We start from the raw sequence: 16,141 nt of genomic DNA, 5'->3' as shown, positions 1-16,141 counted from the left end.
AACTCCAATCAGAGATAATCGGTACCATGATAGCGGTTATCAGCCTGCAGTGTTTATGCTGTTTGCTCTCCACAGCCTCTGTACCCATAAAAAACAGGAGTCTGATGTCTCCTTTGAGACAAACTTCACACATTTGCAGCTACCTCTCTCAGCTAGATGTTGCCAAAATGAAGATCTGTGCAAAATACAAATTACATTTTCAGAGAAAGCAGGACATTATTAAGACAGGAGACAACAGGTTAGTGGCTGCACATTTGTGCTTTTAAAATATTAATTTAATCCTTTAAAATATGTATTTACACTATTTAGGCAATCGAATTGCAAATATTTCTTTTAGGCAGTTATCTTTGATTATTCATATAAGGCTAGTCTATCTCCTGATACTTGTTTAAAGAAACTAGAGTTACCGATGTTAAAGGGAAATAAAAGGAAAAAAAAATTGTACATTTTCTGCATCGTCGATTTAATGCAAACTGTTTCTAGAGGCAGGGCTTCATTTTGTTTATGGCATCATAACTGTACAACTTCATTTGTTGTTGTAGTGATGAACAGAGCAATAAGTTGGATTATTGCATATTTCTCAAGCTGAGAATCTGCGACGCTAAATTAGAATAGTGGTAGATGCTGGGACTGGTATCGGCAACATGTCTTGAAATGTGTTAAGTGTGTGGCCATCAGGAGGTTCGGGAGGTTTTACGAACGGCTGGTCTGTATCAGGGTGAACTGCCCGGTGGTCGGAATATATTTTTGCCCCATAAGGCATAGCAGTGCTGCTGCCTTCGCAGCCACAGGTACGCAGTGAAACGTTAGACTGGGTCAGTTTGATATCTTGCATACTAAGGGGAAGTACGAGCGGCCCCTGGTTATTTGAAAGGAATAAAGAGAAGCAGGTTAAATTAGCCAGCATGCCCAAAAAAAGGAGAGAGAGATGAGTGGGGCTGATAAACTTGGCCGAATTGGACAATATTTTCTGAGGCCAAGTCAGTGACAAAGAAAAACCGAGCTGCAGGACGTCAGCAGGCTAGCAAACACTGCCTACAAGGTTCTATCGTCTCACCCCAGATGCCATATCTGCATTAATAATTCATCTGTATGATCAATTAAAATTAATTCATATTGGCTGATCTGAAAATGCACACATTTCTTGATTGCAAAAGAAAACATTTAAAAAGAAAGTCTGAGTTCAAAGTAAAAAAAAAAGATATCTGAATATACAAAGTATACATCTAGTTGTTGTCTTCTGTTTGTTTTATTTCATTAAAATGTGTGTTTTTTTTTTTTTTACCAGTTCAAGAAAAATACAATCAGTAATTTGCTTTGTGTGTTTAGTGATGTTGAGTTGGTTTTTGTATTGTATTTGTGTTCTAACACGGAGTTGTTTGCAAAAGTGCTATAAAGTTTATCTTTTCCCGTCAACTCTGGCTAGTTTCCCTAAACCCTGCTGAAGTAAAGCATTCCCTCAGCATGATGCTGCCACCAAGATGTTTCACTGTGGGGATTGTGTGCTCAAAGTGATGCGCAGTGTTAGTTTTCTATGAAACAGTGTCCTAAACAAAGTTGAGACATAGTCATGTCACCATGTGAAACACATAGGTTGTTACACTAAATTTAAGATTATATTATTACATCAAACCAATAGAACACACATTTTTTGTGGAGAGATGCCAGCCTCAATTGAGCATTTATTTTAATTCATTGAATATAACAGCAAAATGCAGAGACGTGACCCTGGCTTATCTTTTTCCTTTGCTGATTCTCCCAGCGCGCTCTATGTGGTGGATTTAAAGAAATTCCGTAAAATTGCAGCTGGAGACAGACTGAGGGGTCAGTATCAAGCTTTAAGCCAGGACCCAAACAGTCTGTCAAACCTGGACCAGGTACACAAACTCATCCATGAAATTCAATAAATAATAAGTAACTGGTTATTCATATGAATTTGTGTTTATAAAAGATTTAATCATTTATTTGCTTTGTCATTTTTTAGGACCTTCCTAATAACATGATTCATCAGGTGGCCATTAAGTCACTTCCTCAGGAGTGGCTGTGGTGCGAGACATGGTGTGATGATGCCTCTAAAGTTACAGCTAAGACTATCGACCTGGTGAGTCCTGGAGCCTTAACATTTAAAGTGTATTAATCCCTGTGGTCTTTAACTTTTTGTTGATAAACATATAATTTTGATATTTATTTCTGACCTTTACCTAAGGCAGCTTGACCATATAAAACATAAAGAGCCTGATCATTTTGGTCAATATTGAAATAATTAGTTAAAAGGATTATTCACGAAGTTGTTCTTCCTTAAAAGTCTCTGATGATTCATTCAAATGTAACCCTAATAAAATAAGATATTCATCGTCCTAAATCTGATTTAATCCGAGAGCGCTGAGAGGAGGAGGCATGAAGAAACTCCACTTATTTTACTGTTATAGACCAAAAAAAAGCATAGTAAGAAAGTATTTTACATGCATTTATTCACTACTGAAGCAATAAAATTGAACCCAACAAAAACACGAGAAATGCTTTGGGTTCCCAAATGTCTGAGTTCACACAACATCCAGTAAACATACAGACTTTAATGGGTCATACCTGCATAAAAAGATGCAATTCATTTATAACCTTAACCAATGCATTGTGATGCAATTTGACTTTTTACATCTCTTGTAAATTATCTGTGTACTAATTTAAAAAATACACATATTTATATACTAGATGTTCATTCATGCAATAAACAGGTAAATTCTTAAAGTTAACTCTGGATTTTCTATTTCTTTAATCAGATTTAGTCTGTTTCTTTGACTTTTTCTACAAAGTCCTTTTTACCTTTTATGTTGCAGTGCATTGCATCTGCTGAGGCACTATAATGTTTGAGTGTATTCCCATCCACTAATGTCCACAAGGCACTTGGCATTTAGCAGGCAACCAGGCAATCCTGCAGTGTCCTAAACTAATTTGGAGAATTACTGGATGTGCTCCAGCAGACTGAAATAGGAAGCATTGTCTCACTGCGGTGTAGGTCACCACTTGGTAACTCAGACACAAGACCGGGCGTAATGTCCTTTTAACCAAATTGGAAATCAAATTAGGTGCAAATGCCTGTCGCAGACTGCCCTGGGATTGGGGAGCCGACTTGTACGGACAAAGTGCCACTGGTGATGTGTGAGCGATGTGTTGGTCTGTTTTTCTGGTGCAGTGTAATAATCCTAAAACCAAAGAGCCCAAGCTGATGGCTGCAGCAAGGATCGTGCCTGAGTGGGTAGATTATGACAAGGAGATAAAAGAAACGCTGAGACGAGTCCAGGAACAGACTCCAACCCCCTCACTACATAAGAAAGGTAAAGGAGGAGGGATCCACAATGCTTTCCTGTTGTATTAATCAAACTACAGCCTTTGTCTGTTATTCCTCAGCACGACTTAACCTTTTCCACATCTAGATTTTTTTTTTTCTCTCGTATTAAGTGCTCATTTTCGGCATTTCTTTCCTGCAGCAGAGAACCGGCGGGATGAACTTTAGCGTCTGCCAGAAGCATGGTGAAGAGGAAGCAGGCAGCACCTTTCTGCACGCAGGCCACCTGTGAAGCTTGAAGACAGACAGTTCCAGCTAAACATAGCTGTGGAGTGTTACCTCCCCAGACGGATGAAGAGGATGTGATATTTTCAGAGATGTCATTTCTGCTTCTGAAGTCGGTAAAAATCTCACAAACTCAGCACAGGATTTAATTGTGAAAGGGCAGCCAGAAACCTGCAGCTTGAAGCTCTACAGCCAGACAGCAATTATTGGAGAGTCTTGGAAACAGAATGTTCAAAGCGCCACATCATGTTTGTTTTAAGGGAAGCATTCGGCATATGTTGCACTGTACAAGTAGAGAAGGCACATTTCTAAATGTATTTCAGTATTTAAAACATAACAAACACACCTGTCTTGTTATTGTTCTCTATCTGAACCAAGGGGTTGCCTTCGTCTGTAGTGCCAAACCAAAGTCTACTGTTATTAGATTTCACAAACTACATTATAGACAGTCCACCGTTTGTAAAACTCCACCCACCTATAACTGATCACAGCAGCTCCAACAACAAGCTACATGTTCCAGTAGTTCTTAAATTTTTATCTGCATGCCTGTTTTCTCAACTAGCACATCACTCACTATTTTCTAATAACACAACCATAAAAATCCCACCACAGTTACCTGCTTTAAACTGGTTGTTCTTAAGATTTCACAGCTAATTTTTTTGTCACATTTTATAAATGCAACTGCGTCAGTTGTAGTAGGTTATCTTTACAGGGGAGAGAATTTAAACTTGGAAACTCGAGATGCATGGATGGACATCCTTTATGTAAGTACAAGCATGAAGTGCTCCGATTGGGGTGACTTGCTTGGTAAATTCAGATAGCATCATGTAGACAGCAGAGAAGGTAATACAGACTTAAAATATGAAGATTTTTTAACTGTTTCCTTCAAGACTTAGACAATACTTTTATCCAGTTCCACACTATTCTTATTGAATTTAGTCTTACAACATTTTTATAAGGAAACCATGGAAAGCTTGACAAATGGCTTAAATTTATCTTCTTCATGGATTTAAATGATAGAGGAAAGAATGTTTAAGGTATTTTTAATATTGTAAATTCCTCAACACCTGAACATGTAGATGTGGTGGTCATGTACATGTTCAGCACAGATTTGCTGCAATTTTGTATCACAACTATTTTTTTTTTTTTTTTTACCAAAATGTCTCTCCTTTTAAACATCTGGAATACAACTACATGCACACATTCAGATAACTTTCATCAAAAAACCATCATCACTAGGGAGGAGTTTATTTTACCGGCTTCTTGTGTGTACTGTTTCTTTAACTGGTAGTGTACGCTGAGTCCGTGCTCAGAGAGAAGGCAGCCAGTGGGGGAAACCTATGTGTTTACAGAGTGAAGTTAGACAAATGGTGGTCTGTCTTTGGTACTCGGCTTCAGTTTTCCCATCAGAACAAAGAATCCTCAAGTCATGTTTTTATAGGTAGCATGTCAAATTTTTACTTATGTCAATGTTAATTATGTGACTTCTTCAGACATCCAGTGATTTTTGTCTCAGGATTAAGAGGACGTATTACTGCTCAAATCAAGCCAACATGTAGTGTTTCCGTTTTAAGAAGTGATGTTTTTAAACAAGTTTATCCAGACTGCTCTCAGGACACCTTTGTTTTATTGTAAAATGTCAAAAAGCAATGTTTATTAATATTATGTAACGAGAGGGTGGATAGAAAAAATAAACTTTTGCTATAAAATCTAAGTTCTTATCTCACAGGTCATCAGTGGATGGATGGATTCAGTAAATTACAAACATATGCATGTTTCTAACTATATACCAGGTGCATTTTCCTGTTTTTTATAGCAATTCACCAAATTCAGATTCATGTACATAAATAGCTTTTTTTATTTACAGTTCAGCAAAAATCCATTCATATAAAAAATAGTGTTTATGAATAAATTTAATCAGGTGAGTGGATGTGAATTGCAGAGTGTGTAAACACATGGAAACAATCCGAATGTCAGAATGAACTTCATGTTGACAAATAAGCTGCTTCACACAAGGCAGATACAGATATACCCGCCCCAGCCCCCAGGCGGCACTCGAGGTTGCATTATTCAACAACAGAGATGAGTTTTTAATTAAAGTCACCATTCACTCCACATTTTTCTGACACTTAGGAACTGACATGTTTTTTTCATGCCAGTGATCTCCCTTTCAAATAGGGAGGAAAGGAAAATCCGCTCCACTTGTGCTTCATACCAAGACTTCTCAGTTGTAGCTAAATTTGAAGTTGAAGGGTCCGGAGCCAAACGGGTTGAAACCCTGGAAGCCGTGGAAACCTCCGTGGAACGGGTGATGGTGGCCCTGCTGGCTCTCTGGATCCATGGGGTCTTCGCCATGGTCGAACTTGGTTCTCATTTCTGGAAAGCACACATTTATCTGAGGTTCTAGTGAAACTGAACACATCGTCTTTTTGTTCACTTGTTTAACCATCCTAACTTGGCTAAAATGCTGAGTTGAGAATACATGTTTTTCTTAAAGAGTCAAATCCTACTGCCTCTAACATGGGATTCATTCTGACTGAAAAGTGTAATTTTAGGACGTGAAATCTTTTTCTTCTTTGAATCAGCCAAGCTTGACTGTGTGATAACAATAATCCAACAGGACAAAATAAATACCAGTAAGGAGCCATTTTCTGCAAGATGGGCACTAATAGCATCTCAGACTGCAGATGCCATCCTTACCTGGATCGGTGAGAACCTCTTTAGCCTGAGCGATGTCTATGAACTTCTTCTCTGCTTTCTTCTTCTCCTCCGGGTCCTGGAAGTTGTCAGGGTGCCACTGTTGGGCCAGTTTTCTGTAGGCACGGATAATCTCTTTTTTCTGGGCAGTTCTGTGAGCGTGACGAGAGCATTATCAGCACATTTTATAAAAATACGAACAGCCATTATATCTCAGCTGTAGCTAAAAATACTCTTGGTTTCTAAGTTGGTGTTCCGGTTCCTGTATAGAAAACCAAGTATTTTCAAAAGGACAATGATTCAATAGTGGCTCAAGTAGTGTTTGATTGTAGGGATTTTTTTCTAAACTTTTGTGTATAAAACAAATTGTTCTTGAATGAAAAACATTCCTTCCTGACACCATGCTTAATTAGAATTAAAACATCCCATTTCTAATTAATGCTCCCCTAAAAAAAAAATCCAAACTAAATTTCCTAAATCCAGTGATCAGCACGCACCTCTTCACTCCAAGAATCTTGTAGTAATCCCTCCTTTGTGACTGTTTGAGAAGTCGCTGAGCTTTTTCCAGGCCTTCTTTAATCTCATGGTCGTTCTCGCTGTGTTTTGCTGCAGTCTCATAGTCTTTAATGGCTGGAAAGAAAAAGAGAGAAAAATACATCTTTAATACCTCTTTTTCTTTTTGTAAAGCTAGTGCTGAAAACTTCTGTGTTTTAGTGGGACTTTGTCAGACCAACAGAAAGTTGAAAAAAGGATTAAATGATGTCCAAACGTTTGCATACATTTATAGTCAATTTCCTCTACTTCTGCACCCCTAAATAAAATCCAGTCAGTGTAACCAATTCGTAAATAGAGTCCACCTGTGTGTAATTCCATCTCAGTATAAAGACAGCTGAAAGGAAATGGTGGTGGCAGCATCAATCTATCGGAGGTGGGAAGATGAATGGACAAAAAAATCTTTTAGAGGCTTAAAAAAAATTTAGACTGGGGTGAAAACATAACTAGAGCTTCTAACGCATCAAAGCATATTGAATTCAAAGTCCAAACTTAAATTAATTTAATTCCTTGGCAAGATGTTAAAAACATTCTCCATCCACTGAGCTTGAGCCACATGACTTTCCTCCTACATCATAATCATAAAGAAGCTTTGCAAAAAAATAAACGTACCCCACAACAACGTCTAAACATAAAGTCCTTTCAGAGACAGAATTCTTTTTTAAAATTAATTTAGCTAGCTTACTGAAATTAAGAATTTGTGGCAAACTTAAAGAAAATCGAATGCTTCAAGCCTGCGTTTCTCTGTGACTGAACAACAGGAGGCTAAAAGAGTTGCTTTAGGAACAGCAGCGCAGCATGCAGAATACATGAATTCAATTTCAGCCAGCCACATCACTCCAAGAAAAGTTTTTTAAAAAAATAACAGCGGAGGCAATCACAGCGATGCATGTTAACAGCCTGTACGCATGGAAAAAGGCTCCTCCAGGATATTACATTATTGTCTGGCTGACACAAAGAGCCGTGGTCTGCGCTGATTTAAATGCATCTACTGACTGAGAAATGATTAATTAAAATGGCTTTTTACTGTAGATTGCATGCAGAGGTCTAAAAGCAGTCGAAAGTGCTTGTGCCTGAAAGAAAAACAGAACTGATGAATTCAGAGGGGTGCTTTTTGGAAAAACAGAAAGTAAAAAAAAAAAAAACATACAAAGAAATATTGTTCTGCCTTATTTGAATAAAGTGCACTGGGGATCAAAATAACACAGATACGCTAAGCAAATGTCAGGAAAGTTGACAAGTTATTCAACTTTATAAGAAATGAGAGTGAAGGAAGAAATGGTCTTTAAACTTGTGAAGAAAACAGTAAATCTCCTCTGAGGGATCAGCAGATGGATTTCTACACCTTAAAATGTCAAGCTGCTTTAAATAAATTACGCAAGTTTCCACATTGAGAAAGTGCTGAAAACTACCCAAATATCTGCCATTATTTGCCTTTAGTAGCTCCCATCGCTTCATAAATGTTGGCCTACATGCTCTTGCTTTATCGATGTCACATTAATTTAATAGATTCCATCTGCAGCTTCTTCACTCCTGATGTAAACTCATTCAGCAGGAAGCAGAGACGGCTTCAGGCTGTTTGAGAGCACAGGTTCGGATGCTTTGAGCCGTGTTTACCCTGCGAGGCGAACCCAGGTGAATTAAACGCCCATGTGTTCTGACACATTAAAGCCCCACATGCGGTCCGCCGTCTCTTAACGGCTGATGTGTTCGAGTCACGTTAATGACAGCACAGGTTAATCTCAGCGAGGGTTTTTTCTGCAGATGTGATGGGGATCTCGAAGATGAATTTTATTACTTCTTGGCTGACTTTACAGAATGATGGGGTTTATTGGAGAGATTTACAAGATGTTTTTTTTAATTACAAAAAGTCTGAGGGTTTGTTTTGACCTGGAAGGAACTAAAATAAAGGAGCAGGAAGCTTAAATTAATGTCTTTGTTTTGTTGCAGTCATTACTCCATTTATGTGCATACTGACCTTTACAACTAGCACCTATGAGATGTTGGCTCAGTAAAACCTAAAAGTGAAATCCGACATGACTCAACATCCTCAAGTGGGCTTGAAACACATGAATTTCTAATGTGTCTTCTTTCTGTTTTAAAAATTGTTAGCAAAGAATAAAGCGGAGCTCTGAATTGGTAAAGTGTTTTTGAAGCGTGTTAATTCACAGCTGCACGTCATTACATTAAAAAAATCATTTAAAAGTTTTAGTAGTTAAATTAAGAAAGTTAAAACATTAATTTTTGTTGACTGATTATAGTAGCTAATAACAAAACGCAGTTCTGTAAAAAAAATTATTTTACATTTAGGGCAGTGGTCTCAAACCACTGACCTCAAGGCACTGCTGACCAGTGGTGTCCAAAGTCAGTCCTCAAGGGTTTTAGTCCTGTTACTACCTATGCAATATTCTTTAGCTGCGTTTTCACTACAAATATGTGGAAAACTTATATATATATATATATATATATATATATATATATATATATATATATATATAAAACCAATTACGCAATTGTGCCGTTTCCATTAAATAAGCTCCCCCAACTGCTTGCTGTCGTCTTCTTCGTGGTCTGCACCAGTGGCAACATCATGCCACTGGTGCAAAAAAGTGTTTCCATTATAGTTTTGCAAAACAAGCCAATTTTGATACAACTGAAAAACCACCTCATCCTAGTGCCAAAACGTTTCACAAAAATCTAGAGTTTTTTTTCGGGGTTTTTTCTTTCGAAATTGCCATGTTTCCATGAAGTGCATTTATTTCAAAAGTGTCATATTGCATAATAATATGGCCAGTGGAAAAGCAGATGCTGTTCTGCAGAGGTCTGCTAACGAGTTATCATTTTATCCAGGTGAGTTGAACAAGGAAGAGAATTAAAGCAGGCAGGATCCCGGCCCTTGAGGACAGACTTTGGACACCACTGCTGTTGACAGCTGTCCAGCAGATGGTCACCAGCACACACAAGGAGAGTGAATCCATGCCAAGGAAGCAGCTCCTTTACAGAGTGCTGCATTTGTGTGCACAAATAGAAAGTTGAGTGGAAGAAAATAGTACACAAGCAAAGTCCATTTAGGAAGTTGGGAAAGACTTAATGTATGACCTTCAGGAGGGGTCAGAACTTCAAGAGTAAACTCAATGAGATACACCCAGTATATTGGCTACAACATACATTCATCGTGTTAAGCCACTCCCAAAATAGAGATATCACCAGGAATGTCTGACCTGGGTTAAAAAAGTACTTTGCTGTTCCTCAGTTGTCCAGAGTTGTCATTTTAGTTAAAAGTAAAGTTTACATTTCACTTGAAAATCGAGGTATCAAGAGTCTGGAGGAGCAGTGGCACAGAGACACGTAGTCCTAGGAAAAGCTACGATTCTGTGCAGATCTCTGGATGAGAACCCGATTTTGAAACACTAAAGTCAGACTGTCAACTGTTTTTATGCTGTGATGCAGCAGGGACTCCTTGTGGTAAGACTGTGTCATTACAGTTGTTACCATCAGTGGAGCCTTTTGTAGAAGAGTAAAGACATCCAATTAAAAAAAAAAAATTTTTTTCAAAAGCTTTATCTTAGTTTTAACATCATATTAAAGCCATACAAATGAATTCAGAGTCAAATAGTAAGCCGTATAAAGATTGCATCTGCTACTTAAAATGTATGCTTTCATGACAAAAAAAAAGTTTCCTTTTGTCAAATCAACAAGGTTACTTAGAGCTAAGGAATCCTATTATTCTGATACAAAAAGATTTTAAAAAGCAAGCTTAATAATTAGCTTATAGCAAATTATTTATACCCCTGATTGTAATAAAAGAATATTCTCTCCAAGCCACTCCATTGTAGCTCTGGCTTTATGTTTGAACCTCTGGCCCAGTCTCAATTATTTTGTATTTTATCAAAAGTATAATGCTGCCACCACCGTGTTTCTAATCTTTAACTTAGATTAGAAACTCGGTGGTGTGTTGTGGGACATTTCCCCCCCAACACAGTAATGTTCTCTAATAACCCTTCTAGGGTTTATTTCTGTAGTTATACAGACATAAATTACAGAGTTTATATACTAAACAGGCAACTCCAGGAGTTCAGTTGGCACCACATTTTCTGACTTTCCTTCCGCTTGGGAATTATGCACCATTCTGTGTTGCTCTATCACTTAATGAAATACACTCAAGTTTGTGGTTGTAACAAGACAAAAAGTGAGTATGAAAACTTTGCCATACACTTTATATTTTTATGTTAAAAGGTAGAAGATTTAAGTGTTTTAGTTGTTTTCTTTGTTATAATCAGATATCTGAGAAGAGACGTATACACTCGAGAAAAATAAAAAAGTCTCAGACACAGTTGAAATGTAAAAACGTACAGAGAGGTCGAGCCAACAGGCTTACCTTCTTCATACTGTTCGTCTTGAACGTAGGCCTCGGCTCTGTCCTTCAGCACGCTCACGTTCTCAGGATCCGACTGCAGGACTTCGCTACACGCTGAGACCGCCCTGGCCCCCTGCTGAGCCTGCTCAGAACACAAACCCAAGCAGAATGGTTCAGTTAGTATTCCTGTAAAAGAAAAAAAAAACAGAGTTAGTTTTGGGGCAGCAGTGAGGGCTCCGACCTGTGAAAGTGCGTGGCAGATTCTCTCCTTGGCCAGAGCAGAGAACTGGGGAACATTGGGCTCAGTCTTCATAACGGCTTCATATTTACTCACTGCCTCCTCAAACCTTCAAGATCAGGAGGACATGTCAGCTAGCAGAACGCTGCATGGCATGCAGCAGCATCATCATTCTCCACATGTATTCTTATGAATATTGTACATTAAGCAAGTCAAATTTGATGTGACAGCCATTCACGTTAAGACAGGATTTGCAGGCATGTGTATGAAACCAGAAAGTGGGAGTGCTTCAGGATTCAAAAAGAGGCTATAGCTGATGTAACCTCTGGTATTCAGAAGGGATATTTCATTCTTACTGAAATACATAAAAGATATTAAAACACATTCGGGCCCCTTGAAGCATTTCACTGTAACCATTTCAAGCCAGCACACATTTCATAAAGAGTCGGTCCGAAACACAAACCTCTGCTCTCGGATGAGCTCCTCTGCAGACTGGATCTGTTTGTTGAGCTTCTTGACCTGTTTGTAATGGCTGAAACACTGCTTGTGATCCGGGTCCAGCTTCAGGCACTCGCGCACCTCACTGCAGGTCACAGGAGATGAGCAGACTTTACGCTTTCTTTTTTTATTACAGAAATATTTCACTGGTTTCTTGCTACATTTACACTGCACCGAGTGCTTGAAATGACTGATTTTCTGGCTCTAATAACCAAGAGAGAGTGGCACATTCAAGCAGAGTTATAGTGTCTTGCAGAAGTATTTATGCGCCATAAAGTTCTTCATATTCTGTCACATTAAAACCACAAACTTCAAATCATCTTTTAGGAATGTAAATGGCTTTTAAACTCTTATAAATAAAAATTTGCCTTCTTTACTCAGATACCCTTAAATTGCCTTCTGAAGTAACCTACTGTGTAGGTAAAGTCAATCAGTTTGCAACTGAAATTCATGGTTGTGATATTAACACAGTTCAATCAATATGAAGGCTTTTGCAAAGAACTGCAGGTTTACTAATGAATATCAGCAAATACTTCTAAAAATCATTTCAGAAAGAGTGTATATGTGGCAAAACAAAACTCACAAAGGCCCTCCTTACTTGAGTGACATCTCGTGGTCTCCGAGGTTATAGTAGATGGTGCTGAGCTTGTAGAAAGCCTGGGTGTTGTCGTTCTTCAGCTTGGACAAAGCTTTGAGGTCGCTGATGGCCTTCCCCATCTCTCCCATCTGAATGAAGCACTCTGCTCTCATCTCACGAGAGGTCACATCCCAAACGCAGGTCTGGGGAACGGGCAGATGCAAACATTTGGAGGTGACTTCACAAACACGGTGAACACTCTGCAGTAATGACAGAGGCGATGCTTCTTACTTCAATTATCGCCTCAAGCTGGGCAGCAGCTGTCATGTAGTCTTTGCTGCCGTAGCTGCGGTGCGCCTCGGCCACAAGCCGCTGGAGTTCATCGGACTTCGCCAGCTGGCTCGTAGCTTCCTTCTCTTCTTTGTTCGAAGGGTTGGAGTTGAGCTGGAACATTTTAAGGAGAGGCACTGCATCCGTTAGTTCTGTTTAAATTACCACCAGAACGAGGCAGATCTGAATTTGAAATGTTGCAGGCACAACAGGGCCCAAAGAAACCCTCCAAAAATCCTAACGAAAGCTGATTTCCAAAGTCACCTACGATTTCCCTGCCATCGGCTGCCTCCGCTCCAAACATTGCTCTTTAAACCCATTAGCTGTAAAGATTCTCATATTTACCAGAGCAATATCTGCTAATGACTGAGATGCTGCATAGGAAGACCCAACCACCCTTTCAAGGGAGTCCTGCAAACTCAGCTTTGAGTGGAACATAAATGTGATGCATTAGGTTGGACTATAGCTGCAGACTGCTGAAACAGCAGGACAGTGTCCACCTCTGGCCAGGTTACTTGATGTTATTACAGTAAAAGGTTTCACCACCTTAAATAGACTCTCCAGAGGGACCGCAGCTCATCTGTCAGTAAGGAGGAAACGTGGAAGCAAATTCAAACAAGGAGTTTCTGTTTTTACACTGACTGAACCACAGTTTTTTTGTGATTCTTTAAGTAAAATCACTAATTTTGAAAAAGATAGACTCATAGTCTTCACTTTAAAATAAAAGTGAAGACTATGAGTCTATCTGACTATGAGTCTGATGTTGTTACTTCAGATTGCTGAAGTAACAACATCAGCACCAGAAGCGTTGTGTCAAGCAAACATTTTTGTTTTAATGAATATGGTCCTTCCTCATGATTACGTTTATAATCTTACTACAAATGATGTTTGGATGAACCTGAAAGCCTTTCAACACTCAAATGGGATTTGAGTAGTTTGTATCTCAAAACATGGCACAGAAGGACAGCATCGTATCCAAGGTGATGAGAAAAAAAATGATTGAAGGACAACGCATAATAAACAGTCCAAAAGCTATTCAAATTTTTTATTTTTTCCCCAATTTGCTTTTCCGGGCAACCTTCTACTGAGACACTCATAAAAAACCAAAGCTTAACTAAACTCTTCGTTCTGCTGAACCTGATTGTAGAACCAATAATGTTGATCCAATCAAGCAAACATTACAAGGCAACTCTGCTCAGTATATTGATCAACAAATGTTCTCTTTTGCAAAGGAAATGCAATCTTTTTTTCTTTTCTTTTTTAACCATACTTGCATGCCTCCATAGCTGGAATGAGGGAGATCAGGTTAACAGATCAACACTGACCCCTCCTGGATAAGTCTTGCTTTTGTTTAGTTTAAACATATAACTATACTTACCACCTTCTTGAAGTCACTTTCTGCTTCGTCCAGCTTTCCTTGCTTCAGAAGGAGGTTTCCTCTCTGAAGGCGTGCCTTTAAAGAGAAATGGAGATGTTAGCTTTTGAACTACTGCAAAAAAAAAAAAAAATATATATATATAACTAAACCTGCTGACAGTGCAATATGACAAAGCATAAGAGTAATAAATTATTTCAGGTTTCTGAGATAAAAACTCACAGATGTGAAGTCTGGTTTGAGTTCAATGACTCTGCTTAGGTCTGGCAGTGCAGACTTTGATTTTCCCATTGCAAGAAACACTGTAGCCCTCCTGTAGTACGCAATATAATTCTTGGGGTCTCCATCTGGGAAAATGGCAGGAAATGCAACCACACACCTTTAATAAAATGCGTTTTATTGAGTAAAAGTAGCATGCTTTTTTATTTCCATTACTCACCCACAGCAGCATGAAAATGTGAGAGGGCATCAGCCAGCTGTCCAGCAGCAAGAAGTTTCTTTCCCATTTCCATGTGATTGTCGACACTTCCATCCTTCCCGCATTTCACTCCTGGAAACACACAAAGAGATACAACAATGTATGCACACACAAACACAGTCAGACCCACAAGTTTTAAGAAACACAAAAACATTGCTTTTCACAAAGTTTGCTGCTTGAGTGCAAGGATTATTTGCTTTACTTTTATTTTTTACTTCCTGAAATATCCCAGTCTGGTTTGTTAAAGTTTTGGATTTACTGAGAATTGTAGTTGTTCAATTACAAAATTAATCCTCAAAAATGCATTTCACCTATTAATTGTAGACACATACATCTGTCTCTAAGGGAACCCATAACAGATTATATTTGCCTCTTCCATCCCTTTAAACATAACAGCTGCTTACAGCTGTTACAGCAGAGCCTGCTGCAGGCAGAGTTAGACCAGGTGTGAGTTTGCAGGTATAAAATAATGAAGCAGCCTTATGCAATCTGTCACTTTGCTCTTTAACTACCATGCAGGAAATGTAGCAAAAATAACAATGTCGTAGCAGAGTAAATGATTAGCTAATGTGAATTATAGTTAGCAACTTTATTTTGATCAATTTGTCAAATTTGTTTAGCAAAATCGATTAAGACTAAATTGCTAATTGCACGATTTACATTTATGTTAATGACAAAAGTTATTTATTTTATTGCATTTTAAATTAATAGAATGTCTCCTGGTCACCCTGTACAAAAATGCAAATTACTGCTATAGAAAATTGGAACAATAAAGTTTTTATTTAAAAAACAAAATTTCTAACGCTCTCAAACTTTATAACCGACCAGCTGTGAAGCTTTTTGTCAATTTTTTTTTCCACGGTAAAAGGCAGCTCACTTGTTTAGTAGTCAATATTGTTAGATTTTATTATTTTTCAGAGTCAAACACAGAGAGAAACTTGCAAACAAACGCGAGCTAAACCACTATAATTAGCTAGCTTAAGGTGAGCCAAAACAGCTAGCCACCTAGCAAACTAACAACGCCAGAACTCCAGTCACAGGTCAGTTTGACCCATGGATAACGGTTTCAGTAAATGTCACTGTTACAAAAACAGTAACCATGGATATTTAAATAAAGCTAACTAGCAACTCTTACCCTCGTATCGCATGTCAATCAAAACAAGAACATATGGGATGTAAGTCAGTATCTTGTGGGCTACATGCTCGATGGAAACCATGGTTGAATTTGGTCTTCTCTCGGTATATCCCAAGCTGTCAGGAGATGATTTACCAGATGTTTGGCTTAGCTCTCTGTAGTCCCATGTGTTGCTTCCCACTGTTGTGCATAGCTCCCTTGTTCTCCACAGCAGCACACTCCGCTGTCCGGTCGTGGGGACCACTGATTGGCTGGGTGGCGTTTTAAGCCCCGCCCATAACGCTTGGCTCAACGGAAAGCAGCCACGGCAGCACAAAACGGACTGTGCGTGCTTGG

The 16,141-nt window shown here is 38.7% G+C and overlaps 2 protein-coding genes across 3 annotated transcripts in view; one reads left to right on the top strand and one right to left on the bottom strand.

Annotated features, from left to right (window-relative positions):
* uggt2 (UDP-glucose glycoprotein glucosyltransferase 2) overlaps window positions 1-5,289 on the top strand; it is a 44,137-nt gene extending 38,848 nt beyond the window's left edge. For both annotated transcript variants that reach the window (XM_023336985.1, XM_023336984.1), the window contains 4 exons: window positions 1,763-1,877; window positions 1,985-2,101; window positions 3,191-3,332; window positions 3,486-5,289. In XM_023336985.1, coding sequence (XP_023192753.1) covers window positions 1,763-1,877; window positions 1,985-2,101; window positions 3,191-3,332; window positions 3,486-3,511 — 400 coding nt within the window. In that variant the 3' untranslated portion in view covers window positions 3,512-5,289. The remainder of the gene's footprint in view (window positions 1-1,762; window positions 1,878-1,984; window positions 2,102-3,190; window positions 3,333-3,485) is intronic.
* Window positions 5,290-5,402: 113 nt separating this feature from the next.
* dnajc3 (DnaJ heat shock protein family (Hsp40) member C3) lies at window positions 5,403-16,031 on the bottom strand. The gene is made up of 12 exons (XM_005799334.3): window positions 15,806-16,031; window positions 14,632-14,742; window positions 14,415-14,539; window positions 14,196-14,270; window positions 12,779-12,931; window positions 12,509-12,690; window positions 11,876-11,995; window positions 11,416-11,521; window positions 11,196-11,316; window positions 6,763-6,895; window positions 6,269-6,417; window positions 5,403-5,944 (listed from the first exon to the last, which is right to left on the bottom strand). The coding sequence occupies exons 1-12, from the start codon at window positions 15,885-15,887 to the stop codon at window positions 5,793-5,795; spliced, it is 1,509 nt and encodes a 502-aa protein (XP_005799391.1). The 5' UTR covers window positions 15,888-16,031; the 3' UTR covers window positions 5,403-5,792.
* Window positions 16,032-16,141: the final 110 nt, after the last annotated feature.

The sequence above is a fragment of the Xiphophorus maculatus genome, chromosome 7 (assembly GCF_002775205.1).
Source record: "Xiphophorus maculatus strain JP 163 A chromosome 7, X_maculatus-5.0-male, whole genome shotgun sequence".
In the NCBI taxonomy this organism is placed as follows: domain Eukaryota; kingdom Metazoa; phylum Chordata; class Actinopteri; order Cyprinodontiformes; family Poeciliidae; genus Xiphophorus; species Xiphophorus maculatus.
This window is presented reverse-complemented; position numbering and strand designations above follow the sequence as displayed.